This window comes from Fukomys damarensis, unplaced genomic scaffold (genome assembly GCF_012274545.1).
Source record: "Fukomys damarensis isolate Sample0158 unplaced genomic scaffold, DMR_v1.0_HiC HiC_scaffold_24, whole genome shotgun sequence".
Lineage (NCBI taxonomy): Eukaryota > Metazoa > Chordata > Mammalia > Rodentia > Bathyergidae > Fukomys > Fukomys damarensis.
Window position 1 is genome coordinate 56,824,830 of NW_022900936.1, and position 15,710 is coordinate 56,840,539.

Genomic DNA, 15,710 nt, shown 5'->3' on the forward strand with positions numbered 1-15,710 from the left:
CTACTTCAGAAAGCACTAATTTAATGTTAGATATCATTGAATGAATGTTTTACTTTAAGTCTGTGGTTATTGAACCCTAAGCCAGATGTTCCCAGAAATGTTAGAAATACTTGCAGAAATCTGAATAAGTATGATGCACACATGCCTATGTTAAAATCAGAGCTCCTACTATAAAAGGTAACTATTACTACTTTAAAGATAACCCTGTGGGATACAAAGATCACTGAGCCTGCTGTGAAATCAGAGTATATTCAATATGTGTACTTGACAGCACATAATGTAATTCAGATCACAGAGATAGAATGACATGTAATACGAGATAATCTGTACCATTCTCTGAGGGATAATTCCCTTGAGTATTGTCTTTAGACAGAGATAGGTATCTCCTCCCTGCCGAAACACATACAAATACGTGCATGCACACACTCACATGAAGTAAAGTTCCCTTGGTAAAAATGGACCTAGAAAAAATTAACTTCCCACAAGAAAGCAATGATGTGAATCTACCTTTATTGCCATTACTTGAAAAACAAAGACCATGGAACAAGAAGGTTGAGAGAATTTTCATAATCATCCATTATTATTTGCTCTTGAAAAAATCCCTTCCTAATAATATCCCTTCTTATAATCGTATGTGAAATGTTTCTTTGCATGTCTTCACATGTTATTTATTTAGTATGCTTTGAAGCAATTCTAGGGCTGGAAGTTCTTATAATGTGATATGACTATTTGAAAACAATGTCTTTAATCCAGTTTTATACAATATATGTTTAACATACATCACATGATTTTATCTAGTTTTGGGTAACTGTGAAATTGTTTTGCCTAAAAATAGTCATTTCAGTATTTACTATAACATTGTCTAGCAAAGTGTATGCCTTTTCCTGTCTGTGAGGTATTTAAGAATAAGGCAAGCAGAGGTCATAGAGGTCATCGGGTCAAACAGCAGATGGATAGCTTAAGTTATGTTTGGCAGATCAGCTCCAGAATCTCTGCTGCACTTTGACAGATGTACTATATACCATTCCTCACGCACAAATGTGTTATAGACCCTGCTGGATCCATCATGACAACAGGCAAACATGGATATAAGCAATATTTTTTAAGTCCTTATCATGTCCTAGGCAGTGTTATGTGCCATATACACAGATATTCTTTGACTTGTGTTATTTTTCCATAAACCCACCTCAAGTTGAAAATATGGTAATTTGAAAAAGCACTTAATATATCTAATCTCATATACATCACACTTTCCATATATTAGCTTAGCCTACCATTACACATTCTTAGAGCACTTCACATTTGCCTACATAAAGCCTATTTTTAATACAGTGTTGAATATCTCATGTAATTTTTTGGACACTTGTATTAAAAAAAGAAACCCTCTGATCATTTAGCACACTGTGTAGTACTGGTCATTTACCCAGTGATCGCATGGTTGACTGAGACCTCTGCCCAGAACACAAGAGATTATCATAACTAATATTGCTAGCCTCAGAATACATTAGAATTCAAAATTTAAAGTATAACTTCTACTGAATTTGTATCACTTTTGCATCATTGAAAAGTTGAAAAATTATAAGTTGAAACATCCTATGTCAGAGACTGGACAATTTTATGAGGCAGTTACTAGCTATTATTATTATATTTATTTTTAAGTTGAAGAAACTGAATATTAGAAAGGATACTTCCATGAGGTCACCAGCAATGAGAAGGAAGAGTCAGGACTAGGATTTGAACTCAGCTCTAGTCCCGACTTCAAAGTATAAGCTCTTATCCAGCAGGGTTGTAGTAAATGACAATGCATAGGAAAAGATTTTAGTATAATGCTTGGCTTACACTAAATAATAATAAAGGTCAGTATTATTATTTTTTGTTAGGATGAATTTAGGGAAGCAGCACAGCATTTAATATTTAATGCCACAGAGCCTGTGAATGGCACAGACAAGGTGAAAAGCCAAAGATCTTCCCCAGGTGCTTCTGGTCTGAAAAATTATTCTCACTTGCTTTCATGGGGATCAGAAGTGGTGTAAAAAGACTGGTATACACATTGGGCAAAGGTGGCACACCTCACATCTTGTTGTTTTGTAAAAAAAGGAAATCTTACAGAATCATACTGGCCAGCAAGATTTGACTTGGTCAAAACCAGGAAGCAAAAAGCTTTGATTTTGCTTATTTTTCCAAACTTGCTCTCTGTACTTCTTTACATCTCCAAATGCCAATGTCACTTCATGGTCTACCCTACTGGTCACTGTCTTTGCTCCCTGGGCCAGAGGATTCACATACTTCAGAGATGCCGCAGTTTCCACCTGACGGTTCCACTTCACAGAGCCCTTTCCACTGTGTGTGACAAGGGTGGGTTTCTAGTATTCATTGACCAATTTATAATGATCTCCAACCAGTAGTGAAAGGTCTTGCCCACTTTAGCAAATCCTAAAGAGCAATGTAGAGAATACTCTCGGAAGATGCTGATTGCCTGGTCCAAGTGTGTACCATTCCTGTGATGCTAGTCCTTCACTTTGGTCACAGCACTTTCAGGAAGGCCAACCTTAAAAGCTATTGACAGCAGCATACATGAGAGCCTCTAAATTTCATTGGAAAAAAACAAGTGTTTCTGTAAACATTGCTGCTAGTGGGAGAGTGTTTATTTGTGATGTTTAGGGTAAGAATAGATTGAGTGGTATGAATGGAAAGCCACAGAGAAAGTCCACCTCCACTTCCTTCCTAGATATTTTCTCACATCCCTAGTACACTTGGTTACAGAGTCACTGAGATTCACTGGCATTTTCAAAGCTCAAGATATACTTAGCAATACCTATGTTGATAAAAACTGCCAGCTGTTCCCCAATATTCATTGTCTTCTCATATTATAGAGGAAGATGAAAGGAGGCCATGTCCACCCAGCTAAAATCTGAATGCTCCAGCTTCCTCTGCAGCCAACTTCTGGACAGTGGGCTGCTTGTGAAGTGTGCAACATCCAGCTTGTCCTCATAAGGTTAACACAGCTGACTGGGAGGAAGAAAAGAGGAGGTAGAGAAATATGCCAGTTCAACCTGATGTTGTCCTCCACTGACCCAGGTGGTCTCTCAAACATTTCCCTGCACTTTGTTTCAAGTGAATGTCAAATAGTATATGTTCAGAGTCTGACCTTAGCAAAAACAACACCCCTCCATGCATACACACAGACACATAAACCACTTCTTCCATAGAGATAAGCATAAATCTCAAGCATAAGAATATATTGGGAAAATGCGTAGTATGGAATTAATCTCAGGACAAGAAAATTGAGAATATTAGAAATTATGTATAATATAATATAATGCAATGATACAATGTAAACCAAGTTTATAACTCTCAAATGACATTAGATACCATCATGGCTTGGTGATTGGTAGTAGGTAATAATACTTAAGAGTTATTTAGAGAAGTCTTGTCAACCTCAAATGAAAGATCATTTTTCTGTACTGTTTTTTTTCAATACTGGAGATTTAACGCAGGGCTTTTCCACTGAGCTACATGGCCAGTTCCTCTTTCATCTTTCATTTTGCTCAAATTTGCATTTCTCCTGCCTCAACTTTCCACACTCCCAGATGAGTACCATCTCACCCAGCCCCAACTATACCATGTTTACAATGTACCAGGCACTGTTCTAAGGCATTCACAGAATTAATTCACTTAATATTCAAAATAATCCTATAAAGTAAACAAAATTTTCACAAGTTTTAGATAAAGAAATGTGCACCAGAGAGGTTAGAGTCACAGAACCAGTAAATGACAGATACTATTCCGGGCAGTGACCTCTAGAAATCCAATCTTAATCACTGCTTCTCCAAGAAACCAAGCAAAAAGTTAATTTCATTTTTTACATCTAATTAAAAATGCCTTCAAACATCTTTCTTCCAACAAATGTGAACTCTAATAGTAAAAGCAAAGTCACAAATAATGGAAATTAAGTAGGAAAGTCCCTGGGAGGCAAGATAATAGCTTTTGACTTTAACATTACAATAAAGGAAATTCTTATAAGGGGATGAAGGAAGCAACAATAAATTTAAAAGGTCTTTGGTGTCAATTCAAGGCCATGATTAGCATAGGGTTAATCTGTTCATGCCTTAATCCAGGAAATCCTGAAGTCACAGAATGCACTCTTTGACCTTTGCACAAATGTCAGGCCTGTGTATGATACCAGCACTCTGGTATTCGGCATCTGGTAAAAGGCACAGCTCGGTCTCTATCATTTCACGTATATGTTTCAACAGGAAAAAATAAGTACAGCCATAAAAGTGAGCCTAATAAACACATTGTGATGAGAAATCTGAACTTCATTGAATGATAAACAGATGCAGTGCTCAACCTACCCTAGTGTGTCTGCTCTGGACCAAGGATATGGCCAGTTTGTGGTGGAGCAGCATAATAAGGCCTTTAAAAGTGGATCTATACATCGTGATGAACCACCATAATAATTTAAGAAATGGACACATGCAAGGGACAAAGGGAGGTATGGCCTTATCTTCTGTGTTCTCAAAGGAGCCAACTATACGTATTCTTCTCTTACTGGATTAAGTTAGGATTATTTCTTATCACACCAATCCATGATCAAAGATTTCTTACTGCTTTTATTCCAGATCATATATACTGCCAAGCAGTATTTGGATATTAACTGCCATGTTCCTGCCTGCCTGGATCTGTAATCTTCAACAGATCAAGTGGTCCAGGGCCTCTGGGATAGTTCAGTCTCCATTTGCAGGGTAGGACTTGCCAGCAACATCACTCTATGAGGAAAAGGTTTTCGTATTTTTATTATTTTTGTCAGGACAGAAGTCACATGCCAGACACTGAATATTCTATTCCCCACCCTCTCCTATTCCCCTTTTCTCCCTTTCTTCCTCTGCCTCTCCTTCTCCATCTTTGCCTCTCTCCAAAAAGTAAGAAAGCTCCAACAAGAAATTTATAGACAACACTACATTTTTTTTCAGCTTGTTAAAGATACAGATATACTCCTGGAAAAAAAAAAAGTGCAAGTGTCTCACAATGCTTTGAAATGGGAGGAAAGAAGTCTAAACTTATCTTTAAACACTTTGAAAAAGTACCACTGTAAAGAATTTAGTAATTAATGTAAATTATGGGAAATTCCCAAGATTTAAATGCTATAATTAATTTGGGTTTTGGAATGGGGTCATCTGCTCTGTCTGGAAGAACGTATTTCACCAAATGTTCATCATTAGCTTGTTTTGGGTTTTGTGTGTTGGTTGGTCTTTCTGTTTGTTTTTTGCAGTGCTGGAGATCACCCTCAGATCATCATGTATGCTGGCGATTACTCTATCTCTAAGCTATACCTCCCGCCCTCATTGAATGTTCCTATCTCCATCTGTATTTTGAGTTCAGTGTGAGTAATGCTGCAATCCATTATAATTGCCACATAAGATACTTAGTCGATATTTAGTCCAAGTCTTTTCCCCTTATTTTCCAAATTCTCTGATTAACTATATTTTGTTCTAAATACATTGTACAATATATTTTACTTATTGATCTTAACTTTAAAAACTCAAGTCTTAGAGAAATATAGGTCACAAAATACAAACTGTGTTAGGAGGAAAAGGTTTCAATGATCTATTATTGCGCCACCTGGTGACTATATTTAATGTATTTATTTGAAAATTGTTAAAAGAAAAGATTTTAAATGTTCTCACCATAAAGAAATGATAAGATAAGTATGTGAGGTGATGGATATGTTGATTCATTGGTTTAATCATTCTCCTATGTTATACACAGAATGTCACATTATATTCCATATATATATATGCACACATAAATATTTGTAAAGTGAGAATAAGAAGAAATTAAAATTTTTAAATTCTGAATTATCTTAAATGATAATGTTAAATCTTATTTCTCATGTAATTGGAGTTTGTGAAAGCTGCTTGGTGAAAATACTATTAGCAAAAATATTGTTAACATTTGCCTTTTACATGTGCACTTACAGCGCTAGGCCCTTTACCCATATGACTGCATTTATAGTCATCACCATAAGCCTATAATTTAAAATTATCAATTCTATTTTACAAATGAGGAACACAAAGACAAAAGAGAATAGTAAACTTCATCAATATCATACAATAAATTGCAGAACCAGTGAATAAACTCAATTCTCATTCCCACATCTATTTTCATAAGCACTAAATTACAACACATTGGCAGGAAAAATGGAAGTTGTACTATACTCTGATGGTAGAATAGCACTCACAGTATTTTCCTGGATTTCACAAAACATAGCATATTAATTATATGACTGCAGCTGCAGCTATGTGACAGTGGCATCTAATGAAAGGTCAAAAATTCGGGCAACCATCTAAGCACCTAGCGACCTGATAGAAAACACATATAAACATAAACGTGCTTGCATCACTCAAGAGATTTTACTTTGCACCTGGTTGTATGATATCCTGGCATCACATATTCAAATTCCAGCCCAGGACTTAGCTCAGTGGTTCTTCCGCCTGCCTTGCAAGCACAAGGTCCAGAGTTCAATCCCCGGTACCCCCCCAAAAATGTCAAACATATTCAAATTCCAAACTACACAATTGTAGAATTAAAGATGATGTTCTATAGGACCTCAGGGATAATATTTTCTAATTTAAAAAAGAAGCACATAAAATGATAAATGTGTGCTTGTGGATGATAATAAGGGAGTATATTTAAAACCAGAACTACCAAGGAATCAGAAACTTCTACTTATCATCCATTGACCTTTTCCTTTACAACGTATGAGGTGTGATTTAAAAATACAATGTGTATAAATTTTAAAAATGTATTACAGTAAAAGATACATTGCCATTGTTCCTCCTCAAAATACTTCCTCTCACTTCAAACACAAGCATCCTGTCATTCCTCTAACTTTCTGAAGCTGTTCTAGAAGTTCTTTTTGTGAATGTTCTTAGTTACGCTGACATGGCTGCCTTGATTTCTTGAGTATCCTGAATTGATTCAAAGTATTTATCTTTCAAGGTCATTTTGACATTAGAAAGAGCCATGGTCTCACGGGGCCTGATCCTGGAAATAAGGTGGATGCAATGAATGTTTTCATGAGCCTGCCTTTCTGTACGATGGCTCTCAGCAGCAGATGATCACACCACGTAATATACTTGTGAAAGAGAACTTCCAGAAAGAGGCAAGAAGGATGGGACAAGTGCATTTGGAGTGAAAGGGTTTAAAAATAATATGTGCTTTTAAAAATTTAAATATTCATCATATGTTTTGAATTGTCCCTTCTATGTGTCAATGGAAGGGAGCATGAGACCTCAGTACAAAAAGACAATTACCTTTTTTGCTTACATAAGGTCTTTGCAGGGTTAATCAATGTCATCTACATAGTAACCAAATTGTTGTCTGTGTTCTAGTGACAGCCAAGTAGGAATCTTTCCCTTTCAACAAAATCAAAGCAGCATGGAATGCTCTGCTCTGATGTTTCTCGGATTTTTTTCTCATTCAGTCTCCTCACGTCACATATCTCACTGAAGCAAGTGTGGAGATTTTATTTTTAGATAACATTATTCAAGAGTAACCATGGAGACAGATACCTGTCCCACCCAAATGAGCACTACAACAGTTTGCTAGAATAAGTCTGGAAAGAATATATTTATTCAGCATCACTATGGTAGCCACAGTTTTTGGTAATCATGAATTTATACTTAACTACTTAAAACACCTGCTCTTTTCTTTCCATCAGCACATATCTTTAGAAAAATTGACCAACCTATGGATTCAGTGTCTACTAAATAGGTAAGTACATGTTGTTATTTGGTTTATATCTCACTATGTTTTCACAGAGCAAATGTAACTACTTGGTTTTATCTACCATTACCAGTTTGGCATAAATATCCCAGCCTACTAAATTCAGCAAAATGAAACATTGCCTCCATGATCCCTTGAGAAATAAAATCAGAAATTATTCATTGAGGAGCCTTACCACAGATGCTCCAGAGTCCCAGATGTAGGATTAGGAAGAGGGCCCAAAACAATTTCCTAGTTCCAAGCATGGCAGGCAATGTCTTCATTCCTTGCGCATATCAAATGTGGGGGAAAAATGCTCAGGCAGAAGGCTTATCTTCCTCCCCTGAGTTATTCGGAGTTAGATCAGGTTATCTACCCTGCAGCATCTTAAAAGATAGTTGGTAAGAGAGGACAGTAGTCAGACTGATTGATTTCCTTAAGAAATGTGAGACGACTCTTCTGTGGTTTTGTTTCTTGTTAAATTGGCTGTTCACTTTCAAACACTCATCTGCAGAGCAGCTCAGTCCTTACGTTTTTCCGCTCTGCTACCCTTCTGGCCCCTCCCTGAGGTTTTCTTCAAGATGAAATGAACAAGTAAGCTTTAAAGAAATCTAGATTGTTGCAATCTTTAGGTTGAGAGTTTAATCAAATAGGTCAGGAAATTCATGGTAAAAGTACCTATGGTTAATAAACATATATTTCCCTCCTTTTCATAGCTTGTGATTATGAAACTTTTTATATGTAAAAGAGTTTAGACTTTTCCCCAAAAAATACCATATCATAGTAAGATGAGAACAGTTATTATCACAAAAGCAATGAGGGGCTACGTGAGGTTATGGACAAAATGAGTGACAGGATGTGTTTCCTTAACAGAAGAGGGAAGGACTGCTGTCTTTAATGTGTACATACACATCAATGGAACAAGATCACTGTTCCTATTACCTACATGCTCTTTCTAAATATTAAGGTTCTAACCAAAATGAGATCTTGATTCTCAATTAAAAGAAGCTTTCATTTTCAACAGGTTTTATGTAGTTACCAGCTGCATGGAGTAGAACAGAAACAGTAAAGGAAGAGAGGGAAAGTACAAAATGAGATAATTTAGGGCTGCCATGGGATTTCTCCGAAGTCACTTTTAATAATTAGCTTAGCTAATAATCAGAGGAGCAAAAGCAAATGCACCACCATTTGAGACTCCAAATAAGAGATCTGGATTTGTGGCTCTTAAGCATTTGTCTTTTTCAAGTCTTTCTCTAAGAGTCTGGTAATATAATTTCAAGGCCCAAACTTCAATGGTCTTCAGTACATAAGGTAAAAAATAGTCACCATATATTCACTGATTCAAATACACAAGTTGCTTAGAGATACAAAAATGGACTGTCATTATTCCTAATTGTAAAGAGCTCAGTATTGTAACTTCTTAACATCAGCCTTTATTGTTAACACTTAAATATCTGTGCATTTAGCCACCTATGGCTTAATATAGAGTACACACAGTCTTTGGGACATCCCTAACTGATCAAATACATTCTGGAATGTATGTGTGAAACATTCATACACTCCTTCCTTTTCCCATGCTCTCAGTGGAGTATAAACTTCCAGGAGCAGCTGAAGTAGGAGTCATCTTCCCTTTCAAGAGGCACTAGAGGTCAAAACCCAAAATCATAAGTCATAGAGCTCACGATATCACCCCAAACCAGAAAGGAGTCATATTAATTTTATCTCATTTTAAAATCTGTATGGTTAACTATTGTAAAGTAGGTTTTTGTTTTGTTTTGTTTGGATTTTTGCTATTTTGTTTTGCAGAACTATGAATGGACAGGGACTTCACACTAAGCTAAATCCCCAATTCTTTTGAAAACTGTTTTGTTTTGAGACAAAATCTTCCTAAATTGGCCAAGCTAGGCTAAAACTTGTGTCTTCTGCCTCAGCCCCCAGAGTGCTGGGATTATAGGGACATGGCACCATACCCAACTAGGACTCTTCTTCATGCAAAAATGCACATGCAAATTAGGTAAAATTTGGAAAAACCTTATATAACCATCTAGTGTATTTTTTAAAGGATCTATACAATATTTTGATATTTTTATCAACATGCCTGGCTCTTGTTCTCTCCACAGTTGGAGTCTCAAGAGCACTGCCCAGTGATACCATGCTTTGAAATCTGAGTCTGTATTTTAGTAAAAAAAAAAAAATAATAATAATAATAATGGAAAGAAGCTTGGCATGGAGGGCATGCCTGTAATCCTAACACTCTGGGAGGCTGAGGCAAGAGGATTGCAAAATTAAAGCCCAACCAATAAAATAATAAAATAAAAGAGGGTCAGTGAAAAGGACCTGAGTTCAATTGTTATTACCACAAGAAGGAGGAGGAGGAGAGTAGAGCAGGAAGGGGAGAAGAGAGAGGATGAGGGAGAGTAAGAGGAGGGAGGAGTACTGGGAGGAGGAGGGGTGAAAAGAAAGCAGGAGGAAGGGGAGGGGAAGAAGGAGGGGGAGGGGGAAAAAGAAGAACTGAAAGAAGTTAGACTCAGAAGTTTATCTCCATAACAAAGAACAATCTTTATTAGCTTGGTAACAATCTTGCTTTATTTAGGTTTATACCTTGCCTAGTAATTAAGCTTCCATCTTGACACCTACCTCATCATAATCATGTAATGTTTGGTCATAAAAGTATAGTTTTCATTTAAATGAGAAAATTTAAAGAGTTTATTGCATCCTTAGAAATGATTCCATTATGTATTAAAACAATTTTTAAAACAGAAACCCATTGCCAATTGCATGTTGAAAGACAAAAACAAAATAGAACTTGGTACTTTCCAATTCTCTTTACAAACATCTCAGGAGCTGCTCAGAGAGCAAATTTTTCAGTTCACTTACAAGCTCAGTTACTTTCATGAATCATGAAGTAGCTGTACTTTCTGCAAGATTATTACCCAAGTTGATCAGAGAAGCTGCAGTCATAAAACAAGATGAAGTCCTTGCCAGTAATGTTAGACAATATCAATCCCAAAGAGATGAGTCTTAATCCTGATTTTTTAACTTCCCAGATATTATGGCTTATACTAGAAATGCAGTCAGTCATCTAGAACCTTTGCCACTCTTCTATTTGGTTCTAATAAAATGGCCTGAATGGATATTTGGAAATCAATTATGAGTTAGTGAGGGCATGAACATCTGAGTAACAAAAGATTAGTATCAAATTCTTGGTACTTAGCAGTTGTAGAATTTTCATAGATTTTTGAAATATTCTGAGAGTCCACAGTAGAAACAAAGATGAACCACACAGATCCTCTTCAAGGATGAGTTTGCTCTTTGCTATGGAGAATGCAGTCAGCAGACAGCCTCTGGGTATTAGTTCCTTCAGGGTCTCACCAGTTGAGATCCACCTAGTCCAAAGACACAGCTTCCTGTGATAGCTTCATCCAGGGATGGAGAGCGAAAAGTAAATCAAGAGCTGGCCATGTAGACCTGACATGGAATGCAGATGGGCAGTATTTGGTTTGTAGCTTCCAAATGAGTTGCCTAAAGCTATGTAGGCCTGCATCACAATTTAAAGTGTTGCTCTGCCCAATCCTGCTTCTCCTACATTTTTTCTCACAGATTTTGATGCCTGCTTTCAGAGGGCCAAGCCTGTTCTACATCTCAATTTCATGCTCTTTAGATTCTGCTGCGTCAGTTCACTGGGTTGCCACCTGCAAAATGGTCATCTATAATTATTGCATCTATAATTATTCTCAACAAAAGATTAACCTTGTTTTAGAGAAGGTAGATATCAAGATGCCCTATATTAACAGTAATTATAAAAAGTAAAGATGGTAGAATAAGTTGAAAATTTCTATTTGCTGATGAAACTCGTACTGCACAGAGATTGAAACTCTACAAAAAATGTCATAGTAAAGCTTTGCTTAGCAGAGAACAGGGCAGACTCAAAATGGTTTTAATCAGAAAATCATTCACAAGGATGAATCAGTCATGCAGAGAGGGCTCAAAACAAAGGGCAAGAAAAATTAGAGATCTGAGCACAAGAATTCTACAAGGTGATCTATCCAATGGGATTTTCCTTCAGGGAAAGGGCCTATTGAGAGATTTAGTCCCATACTGTGAAGCGCATGGAGTTGATTCTAAAAGATGGAATGTAATAGCCTCAGCTGTAAAGTTTGAAAGACTTAAGATGCTATAATAAAATGTACACTTTTGAGGGTGTAGCTCAATGGCAATGAACATGCTTAGTATGTACAAGGCCCTGGATTTGGTCCCCAGCACCAAAACAAACAAACAAACAAACAAAATATACACAGACACATTCAGAGGATATCTTCAAAGACCCTTCCCTGAGTATTCTCCTGAAGGTAGACTGTCTACTTTCTTACTTTGTATGAGACATTATGCAAGCTACTTAACCTCTTTAAACTCTATTATTTCATCTGTTTTGTTTTGCTTTGTTTTGTTTGAGACAGGGTCTCACTATGTAGTTTAGACAGATCTGGAACTCACTATGTAGCCCAGGCTGGTCTTGAATTCACAGTGATCCTTGTGCCTCAGCCTTCCAAGTGCTGGAATTACAGGCGTGGGCCACCATGCCCGGCTCTATTATTTCATCTGTGAAAAAGAATTATAACACCTGCCTGTGAGAATGCTATGAGTATTAAATAAAAGATATAATTAGCATTGTACATTTCAAGTTATGTGTGAATCACCGATCTCAGTACCTGGTACAAAGCCAAGATCCTAATAAATGCATTTTCAAATTCCTATATCCTTTATTTTGTATCTTTGAAGCAGGATCACAGAGTCCACTTTTCTTACATCCTATTCCCTGAGTGAATTATATTTGTTGTATGTTCATATATTTGTGCCATCACATATGTTCGTCTCATTTACATATGCTTTCCTTATAAAACCAACTTATGGATTGATGATTGTTTTGAAAATTGTTTTGTCTTCTAATTTTGTAGCTGTGAATGTGCTTTGACATATCTGCCATTTGGAATTTCAGCAAAATGTCAAGAAGCCATGCAACTCTTTTTCTAGGAGGGCCTAGTAGAGGAGTTAAATGGAAAAGAAGGCTATTATAACTCAAGGATCTCTAATTACAGGGACTACAATTGAACAGGGGCCTTGGTTTCTACACCCACTTGTGAGGAGGCCAAGTTTCCCAGCCAGTGACTGAGCACAACATATGGGATCTTCTGAGGAACGAATGGTCCTGGCTTAAGAACTCTCTTCTAATATCCTTGCCAAACTTTCTTTATTGTACATGAAAGTCTAGCGTCCTTCCATTCAACCTACTTCCTCCCTTCCCTTCTGAGAATTAACCTTGCATTGCATTTTAATAGCCCTACCACTTCTCCATTTTTTTCTCACAGAAATTTCCTATAACAAAAACTTTTAATATTTGATCCTATCTTTGGTATTGACTTCTTGTAGAACCCAGTCAGTCTAATGTAATAATTTTGAATTGATGTGACATTATTGTATGCACGATTTTAAATTTATTTCTTACCTCTTATTCAGTAAGAAATATTTCTAATAGCAGAAATATATTTTATTAGAGGTAAGAAGGCATTAAATTCAGTTAGCAGAAACTGTAGAATTAAATTAATGAATTTGGGAGAAACTGAAGATTAGCAAGAATGAAAAACAGGCATAGAAAACACAGAACATGTTTCTGTGTTCATACCACATTCTTTTAACCATTAAAATGAGGGTGGCTAACAGCATGGTGAGAAGCAAATAAATAAAGTAGAAGACTTTTTCAGAGATTTTCTGAGTTACACTGCATATGCTCCACTTACATTTGTCTTAGCATGGAATCCTCTCCTTATTTGTATGCCTTCATAGTGAGAAAAAGAACATGAAAGCAAAATAAACAATAATTCAAAACGAAAACTGGAGTGATGTTTTGCTTTGTTGTTGTTGTTTTGAGTTAAAAACAGAGAAAGAATTTGGCAAAAGGGAAGAAGTTTATCCACAAAGAATGTGTGTGTGAGTGTGGGGGGGGTGAAAAAAATATATTGATTGACCCTTATAGCACAAGCACCAATCAGGGCAACAGAGTTGGAGCAACCTGTTTCCTGGAAGGTCCAACTGTGTCAATCACTTTAGTTACTCAATAAATAAGACATTCCAAATCAGGGGTCCCAGGAAAGAAGCCCAGAAAGCCGAAGCAGGGGAGACTACAGGGCTGAGGGCAGCAATAATTTGCGTTCAGCATCCAGTTGAGACATGCAATACTGAAGATTTCAGCTCTTAGGAGAACCACACAATGGTAGCTGGCTGAATTGTAACCCTTTTTATCCTTGTGACACTGGTTAGAGTCGCAGTCTACAAATCTAAATTATCTGAATTATTTAGCCAAGCACTCAGAAAGAAATTCAGAAAGCCCAGAATTGGGGGAGGTACATATGCCCAGCCTTTTGTGCTGATTTTTAGTTGCCTGCTCAGCTTCATTGTGTTAACTCTCCCTGCCCTTATCAGAAGCATTTCTAAGAGATTTAGAAAGTATGCTATTGAGTAGCATAGATTTAAATAGCTGAATAATATCTTGTGATTTTAGCATAATTTATCCATTTTCTTACTGTGGGATATTTAGGTTTTTCTAATTTTTACATGAAGTTAAAATTTTTATTTCTGCTGTATTTTTGGATGATTTCCCAAGAATGGACTTACAGGCTGAAGATAGGAACATTTTTTAAACATTCTTGATACTTAGGGCTACATAATTTCTGAGAAAGACCAACATATAAGGGGTAGTCAAAGTACATGTTGAGTGTTTAAATTTTTAAAAAGTTATTAGAGTAGAAGACACATTGCCATGAATCCCCCTGACAATATTTACCCTTACTTTGACCACACTTACCCCATTGTTCTTATGATTTTTTGAAGCAGTTCTATAAATCCTCATTGCATCTTTACAAGGTATGATAAAAAATACCATGAACATAGCTACTGAGTGCTATCCAATGCAAAGAGAGACTTGTAAAAACATCATCCTGTGTCCTCATCCACTGACTCACCAGACTGGGCACCAGGAGACTTCTGGCCTTTACGCAGAGTCAATATAACCATGGAAAGTAAACATTTAAAGTAGATTCAGGACATTGGGGCAGCCATGACGGCACAACTAAAGATAGACTCATAAAAGCAGACACCTAGAAATGGTTCAGAAAAAAAGGCAAGAATGATGGGTTCAGTGTGTTTGAAGCCAGGGGTAGTATTCTGAGAGATTAATGGTAATGTCTTTGACTGTAATGCATTTTTAAATTTTAAACATTCACTATATTTTTATCACACCTCTTACATCCTTACAGATGAATTATGAGTCTACAAATTTAGCTACACCATTGCCATTAATATTCTCTTGTTATAATTATCATAATCTTAAAAGGAAAGCATTCCACTTGTTTTAGATTTTTATGCTTGATGAAGTTGAGCAGATTTGGAGGTGTTCTGCCCCTAGTGAAGTATTCCTTGTACACAATAAACTGTTTATGAAGAGAATGTAACTTTAGTGGTTTGCTTAGTATCTTTTGAAATATACGACTTTATATATTTGATATGTTGAACCTTTGTTAACTTGCTGGTTATGTCTTAAGCATTTTGTTTTATTTACTTATTTATTTTTTTTTTTGCCTTTTAGCATTTTATCTGTAGTTTTTGATTTATAAAAGTTTTCTTTAGTCATATTTAAGCCAGGGTTGGTGGCACATGGTAGGTTGAGTCAGGAGGCTCACCCTGAGTTATAGGCCATTCTCAACTACACAGGGAGTTCAAGGCCAGCCTTTACACAGAAATGCCCTGTCTCAAAAAAAGTAATAACAATAAAAGCAATTTCCATTGATTTTGAATTAGAAAACCCCTTTCTCTAATCTAGATAAATGTGGTAGGCTGAATCTAATGTGCTTGAATCCTAAAATTAGGCACCTTGAACCCCTTGTGCCTTA

The 15,710-nt window shown here is 36.5% G+C and overlaps 1 protein-coding gene across 1 annotated transcript in view; it reads right to left on the bottom strand.

Moving 5' to 3' along the window:
• Btla (B and T lymphocyte associated) overlaps nucleotides 1–8,051 on the bottom strand; it is a 30,206-nt gene extending 22,155 nt beyond the window's left edge. The window contains 1 exon segment of the mRNA XM_033768062.1: nucleotides 7,964–8,051. Coding sequence (XP_033623953.1) covers nucleotides 7,964–8,051 — 88 coding nt within the window.
• Between the last annotated feature and the right edge of the window lie 7,659 nt (nucleotides 8,052–15,710).